The sequence below is a fragment of the Triticum dicoccoides genome, chromosome 3A (genome assembly GCF_002162155.2).
Source record: "Triticum dicoccoides isolate Atlit2015 ecotype Zavitan chromosome 3A, WEW_v2.0, whole genome shotgun sequence".
NCBI classification, from domain to species: domain Eukaryota; kingdom Viridiplantae; phylum Streptophyta; class Magnoliopsida; order Poales; family Poaceae; genus Triticum; species Triticum dicoccoides.
In genome coordinates, this window is record NC_041384.1 from 688136711 (window position 1) to 688143848 (window position 7138).

At 43.7% G+C, this 7138-nt stretch overlaps 1 protein-coding gene across 2 annotated transcripts; it reads left to right on the forward strand.

Moving 5' to 3' along the window:
• The first annotated feature begins 240 nt into the window (after positions 1–240).
• LOC119270227 (disease resistance protein RPM1-like) lies at positions 241–5456 on the forward strand. 2 transcript variants are annotated; one of them, XM_037552209.1, is made up of 4 exons: positions 241–557; positions 713–812; positions 1665–4381; positions 4860–5456. In XM_037552209.1, the coding sequence occupies exons 3-4, from the start codon at positions 1670–1672 to the stop codon at positions 5316–5318; spliced, it is 3171 nt and encodes a 1056-aa protein (XP_037408106.1). In that variant the 5' UTR covers positions 241–557; positions 713–812; positions 1665–1669; the 3' UTR covers positions 5319–5456. The 2 variants fall into 2 exon arrangements, with proteins under 2 accessions (XP_037408106.1, XP_037408107.1); XM_037552210.1 differs by lacking the exon at positions 4860–5456 and having other exon boundaries at positions 1665–4678.
• The last annotated feature ends 1682 nt before the right edge of the window (positions 5457–7138 follow it).

Here is a 7138-nt window from a genome sequence, read left to right on the forward strand (position 1 = left end):
TAAATCAACATGAATATGAATATTTGTATTTCAAATGTAATTTATTTATGAAATGATCGTAAGTTTACCTCGGATGAAGAATAACTTATTTTGTACCCTGGATGATGAATAGTAACACTAATGCATTGGTGTCTGCATAATGTGACATGATGTCTTGCGCACTACTAGCAGGCCATACAATAATTCCTCGGAATCTTTTGAAGGCAACAGGAGGAAGAAGGGGCAACAGATGCCCAAAAAACAAAGATATTTTCCGAGAGGAAGGTGCCTTCAGAGAAGAAGCACAGCTCAGCTGCGGACCTGCAGCTAGTCCGCTGCATCATCCTCAAAGTCAAGGTCTCCTCCTCCTCCTCCTCCTCCCGCCAGCGACCTCCATTGTGACCGACAGGCAGGTGCACACACGCTCTTCCTTAGATCCTCTTCTTCGTCCTGCTTTCATTCCGCGCTCTGCCCGGAGGTCTCCCTCTCCCTCTCTCTGGCCGCCCGTTCTTGCTCGCCGGACTGCGCCGGCGGCCCAGGGCGCACTCTCTGCTTCCGGATCTGGCAGCCGGACCTAGGTATGGCGAATCTAATCCCCTTATTATCAGACTGTGATATGGGCTTCTGATTTGATCCCATTCTTGCCCGCCTTTCAGCAGTTCCCCCCCATTCTGCTCCTAACCTGTCTTGACTGCAGATATACTCATTCGTCATCCCTTCTTTGATGCTGCAGGACCCAAGCCTCCGGCAAACTGTGATGTGAATCATCGGCATGTGAGGGCGGCTTTCAAGCTATCCTGCTTGGCCCGATTACTAGTTTCGTCCTCAATTAGGTACCGATTTTTCTCTTTGAAAATATGTATCAAGTCATATTAGTTCGTTCACAGCTTGCAATGTGATTTTCACAAGACAACCAAAACCACATGTCGGAAGAACGAGAAACTCCACGAACACGTCTTCCCGTACCAGGTTTAATCCTCGTGTTCGGCTGCAAAGTTAGACACCAGTGTCGCCGTGGCCATATGACATATTGACATATGGGGTTGCACGCAATGCCTGTCACATGTTGGCTTAGGGGCATATCAAAGTTTTAATTTTTCTGTACCGGCATATGAGGTTCGACATCTTTGTAGCATGTCCCTTTAAGGTGTTCTCTTCTGGGGGTGTATTTAGTATTCCCTCCTTCATGGAAGAACATTTCAATTTTGCTGACTTCTGTAACAATTGCAGCTATTTATTCCATCATAAGCATTAAAGTTCCATAGCGGACACAACCATATTTAAGCGATTAAGTAAGTCACGCAAATGTACTGCGTTTAGTTCTGTATTATGTATTAACATGAGTTAAATTTTCCTTCGTTCATAGTGCCATTTACCAGGCCCATGAGCACAACACTATATCTTTTTCCTTATATGTAATATACGGACCCAGTTAGTAGTTCTATCAGATTATCTCAGTGTCATTAAATATCAACAGAACTACACATTCCATCCATGCATGAAACCAGTGGAGTTAAGTGTCAACAACGCTAGAAATTTTGAGTTGGAAAATTAGTGGAAATAAATCAAGCATTACAGAAATTTTCTCTCTGAACATATATATGAGCTAGCTTGCGACCTAATATTTTTGGAATGAAACCGGTTATCGTCCCATTTAACACGTGATCTATGTTTATTTTATTCAGCACAAATGGCGGAGGCTGTGCTCCTTGCTCTTGGAAAGATTGGGGATGTTTTAGCTGATGAGGTTGCCAAGGCCTTGGTGGCCAAGGTATTAGCAAAAGTTGGTAACCTGATTGATCTGAATGACAAGATTCAGCAGATAGAGATCCAGTTAAAAGCCATGAACAACGTCATACGGGAGATTGGCACAATGTACCTCACCAATGAATTCATGAAGGGTTGGATTGGGGAGGTGAGGAAGCTGGCCTACCGCGTTGAGGATGTACTGGACAAATACTCATATCACTCTCTTCAAATGGCGGAAGAAGGTTTTCTGAAGAAGCATTTCCTCAGAGGATCACATTATCTCCTGGTTTTCAGCCAAATTACTGATGAGGTAGTCAAGATAGAGAAGGACATCAAGCAAGTTATCGAGCTCAAGGGGTGGTCGCAACCACCCCAGTATGTTCATGACCCGCTTAGTGAGATGGAAAGACAACGGTCCCAAGATCGCTTCCCTGAACTTGTGAAAGATGAAGATCTGATTGGAATTGAAGATAACAGGAGAATGCTGACTGAATGGCTGTACTCGGATGAGATGGACGGTAGGGTGATAACGGTGTCAGGTATGGGTGGCTTGGGAAAAACAACCCTCGTCACAAATGTGTATGAACGTGAAAAGGCCAACTTCCAAGCTCATGCTTGGGTGGTTGTGTCTCAGACCTACACCGTTGAAGCTCTGTTGAGGAAGTTACTCAGGAAGGTTGGTTACACTGAACAACCAGCATCATCTAACATTGACCGGATGGATGTGTATGACTTGAAGGAAGAAATAAAGCGAACACTTCAAGATAGGAAATGTTTGTTCGTCTTGGATGATGTCTGGAACCAGGACGTGTACTATCAACTGCGAGATGCACTCCAGAATTCTCGTGAAAGCCGCATCATCATCACAACGCGGAATAACCATGTTGCTGCTGTTGCTCACTCGTCACGTCGTATCGATCTCAAGCCTTTGGGGGACAATGACGCATTTGAACTCTTCTGCAGAAGGGTCTTTTATAGCAAAAAGGACCAGCAGTGTCCTGATTATCTTTTGGAAACTGCTAAATCTATAGTTCATAGGTGTCGGGGACTGCCACTAGCAATTTTATCGATTGGCGGCCTCTTGTCTTCAAGGCCACAAACACAATATGATTGGGAGCAATTATACAATCAGCTTCCAACTGAGCTGTCGAACAATGATCATGTCAAGGCAGTTTTAAATCTGAGCTACCATGACCTGTCTGGAGACCTCAGAAACTGCTTCTTGTACTGTAGCTTATTCTCGGAAGACTACCCAATGTCACGTGAGACTCTTGTGAGGCTCTGGGTTGCAGAAGGCTTTGTGTTGAGAAAAGGAAATAGCACCCCAGAGGAGGTGGCCGAGGAAAACCTAAGAAAACTGATCCACCGCAATATGCTTGAAGTCATGGATAGAGATGAACTGGGAAGGGTGAACACCTGTACGATGCATGATATTGTGCGTGAGCTGGCTCTTTGTATTGCAAGGGAGGAGCGGTTTGTATCCACAAACGACTATGGCACAATTCAACAGATGGATATGGATGCTCGTCGTCTGTCATCATATGGATGGAAAGAGAATACTGCACGGAAACTTGAACTTCCACGTCTTCGAACTCTAGTGTCGCTAGGAACAACACCTGCCATGCTATCCTCAGTTTTGTCGAAATCCAGCTATCTGACTGTCCTCGAGCTACAAGACTCTGAAATCACTGAAGTACCAGCATTGATAGGGACACTCTTCAATTTACGTTACATTGGCTTGCGCCGCACTAAGGTCAGGTCACTCCCGGGCTCTGTTGAGAAACTATCTAACCTGCAAACTCTGGACATCAAGCAAACTAAAATAGAGAAACTGCCAAGTGGGATTGTGAAGCTCAAGAATCTACGGCACCTATTTGCTGATAGATTTGCTGATGAGAAGCAGACGGAGTTTCGGTACTTCATCGGAGTTCAAGCACCTAAAGAACTGTCCAGTATTGAAGAGCTGCAGACTCTTGAGACCATCCAAGCCAGCAAGGACTTGGCCGAGCAGCTGAAGACAATGATGCAACTTAGAACTCTGTGGATTGACAACATAAGTTCCGCTGATTGCGCAAATATTTTTGACACCCTGTCAAATATGAAACATCTTTCCAGCTTGCTTCTTTCCGGGAAGGATGAGAATGAGGCACTTTGTTTCGAGGCTCTCAAGCCAAGGTCTACACATCTCCACAAGTTGATCATCAGAGGGAAATGGGCAAAGGGAACATTGGACTGCCCAATATTCCGTAGCCACGGGGAAAATCTCAAGTATCTAGCACTAAGCTGGTGCCACCTTGGGGAAGATGAAGATCCACTAGGGATGCTTGCACCACACCTGCGGAACCTCACATATCTGAGACTTAACAACATGCGCAGCGCAAATGTCTTGGTTCTTTCTGCAGATTCCTTTCCTCAGCTGAAGACGCTTGTGTTGAAGGACATGCCTCATGTCAGTGAGCTAAAGATCATGGATGGTGCCCTTCCATGCATTGATGGTCTGTATGTTGTTTCGTTGTCGAAGCTTGACAAGGTCCCTCGAGGCATTGAATCCCTTGGTTCCCTGAAGAAGCTTTGGCTGCTGCGCTTGCACAGGGACTTCAAAACTCAGTGGGACATCAACGGGATGCACCAGAAGATGACGCGCGTTCCAGAGGTTCGTATTTGAATGCGGCATAGTGGTTCTTTCTGCAGTGGCATTCTGGCATGATGCATCCACGTCATTCTGGATTTAATTATTCTGGCATGTTATAATTATTAAGACATCATTTTGTACTTCCATATCGTGATACAATTTCTGTTCTGAAAATGTCGGTGTTCATTGCCTTCAGGAGGCCCTGTACCTTTTTTTTTTTGTATCATTTCAGTTTCATGCTGTAAAACTGATTTCAGGAAACAGTTGTGTCGAACATGTGAGAAAACAATGTTGTAAAATTTGTTTATCTTGTTGTCAGTAGTGAAGCCCTTGCTTGAGTTGAGAGTCCGGGAGGCGGGATTTGGTAGGAGCTCAACAACTGCAGTGTTTATTGTGTGAAGAAACTGTTTTGTTTTAGTAACAGTAGTTTTGATTCTGCTTCAGGCCGCTGCTGGGGTTTGTATTTGCACAGCTTTACTGATCTCTACTGTTTGAGTAGGTTCGGTACTACCGTCAGAAATGCTGCTGGCTTTCCGTTCCCCTTGTACGGCTGCGCGTACACAATTCATTTTGTGTATGGTGGGAATACCATGATGGGCATTTCAAGTACCATACGGAGGTCGCCGAGGGTCCCCTTCTTCCGAGCCTCGGGCCTCGGCCACGGCCTTGCCGCACCGTTTTGAGGGGCTTCGGATCGTCTGCAAGCGTAGAGAGAGCAGCAGGAGCAGGCGTACGTTGGCTTGCAGGAGGAGGAAGAAAGAAGCAGACAAGCGAAGCGCAGATGAGAGTTTTTTTTTTTTTGAGGGCCACGAGAGTTATTTTTTCTGAGGGGCACGCAGAGGAGGAGATCACCTGGGCTGCTGGGCTCCCGGGTTTTTGTGGGCCGTGGGAGGCACGGCCCACAAGGATTGCTGCCCCGCTCCTAATTCATCGAGTGGGTTTGTTTTGCTCCTTGTAGGGTTATCTTAGTTTTGTACCACATCGGCTGTGGAGGAAAGAGTGTCAGGGGTGACCGGGTATAAGATAGGACTAGATCCTTGATGGCGCGCGTTGCTGCGCCCGTCTATTTTTAGTGTTTTATGATAGAGATAGGAATTTGTTTAAGTACACAGAGACAAGATCAACTATGGAATATTCTACATTAGACTAATACAATTTTTTTCACGAATGCTTCCCTTTTTCTTTTGATTATGAAAGATACTTCTGTAAGTAGTATAAGTAAAAAAAACTAAAAGATACTAAGCTACGATGGAGCAACATCTGCTTTCACTTGGTGAACAGTAACCTTAAGCAATAATTTGCAGGGAATTTCAAGAATGCATAAGAGATAGCATTGATAGGCAGCTATCATTTGCAGTGTTTACCCAGCTACAGAGACGAATATCTGAAAATGCAACAATTAGTGCGAGGATGAAAGCAAAATCTTCATATTATACTCTTAGCTTTGCATACAGGATACATCTTTTTCTGAGAAGCATGTCCTCTGTTGGACGCTCACTAAAATGATAAGAACGCATTTTTAGCACAAACAAAGCAAGACAAAATCCTTTACTATTGAGGTCTCAAACATGTCATTTTTTGCAAGAATAACAAAGTCACTAAGTTACACACAAGAGGGAATCAAGTCTTAAGTAGATATTTTCTCTACCTTCTTCAAGTGCAGAATCTGAATGGAAGCCCTATGGGCGCTGGCACCAGTGAATTCCATGGACATCCTCTGTTAGATCAGTAGCAATGCAGGCAGCAGCTCAATGGAAACAACGATCCACCATTGCATCCAACACTGATGGGAAAGAAGACAGCCAATCATCACATATTTTGTGCTAGAAAAAAGATCAGCATGATTTTGCTACGAGTACGACCTTCCGCACACCAGTATACATGAAATGCTCATGAGCCATAATCATCGCCATCTAGCGCTCAGTGCTGTAAAAAAATCATTTGCAAGTACAACATGATAAAAGAAAAGCTACATACTAAGAGAAGTTGCATAAAGCTTTTGTTCATTTCTTCACAAGACATTTATGTACATATACATTTCAGGACCATGGATTGTCGGTGAAGATAGATATTTTTTCCCCTCTTGACAGGAGATGTAAGTACCAAAAACTTGCTGAAAACTGATTACACATACATGTACTAAACAAACCCGCTGCACTTGCACCGAGATTTCCTTCCCTGTAAATAGTATGAAACGTTCAGATTAATTAACTAAGGGTTTTGGATCGCCAAGGACATTAAAGTGAAATCTAACATAGACACCAATATAGAGCCAGATAAACATATTGTTTATCAAGATGGATGTATGGTTCAGAAGATACATATAGGAAGATGTCTCAATCCTGAAAAGTAAGTACATTGGTGCATCAACAAAGGACTAACTTATATATCGAAGGTCAAAAATAACCAATATATTTATGAGCAAGCCAGCCGGTGCTATGGTTTTATACTAATTAACTACTTCATTAAGAATGTATTTATATATATGTTCTAAATAAGTTTTGAGTTTTATTTCGTAGCATATAACAATATCGGCAAATCGGCAATGGGGTTGACCATTCTAGCAACAAATTTCATCACAGGTTTCCAGATCTCTAGAGACAACATGTGTACTGAAATATATCACAACTAAGCAACAGAATCAGGAGATGAATAATAGCAACAAAGAACGAAGATAAGAACAGCCGAGGGTACAAGTACAACACACTGACCTGAGTTGCTGATTTTGTAGCACCATATCTTGCTGGATGCTGGCCTCCTCCTGAGGGCATCTCTAGC

Excerpts from the sequence above, each read along its gene's own strand:
- LOC119270227 (XM_037552209.1), top strand. The coding sequence starts at position 1,670 with ATGGCGGAGGCTGTGCTCCTTGCTCTTGGAAAGATTGGGGATGTTTTA. Across the intron at positions 4,382-4,859 it reads AGATGACGCGCGTTCCAGAG|GTTCGGTACTACCGTCAGAA; the intron begins GTTCGTATTTGA and ends CTGTTTGAGTAG.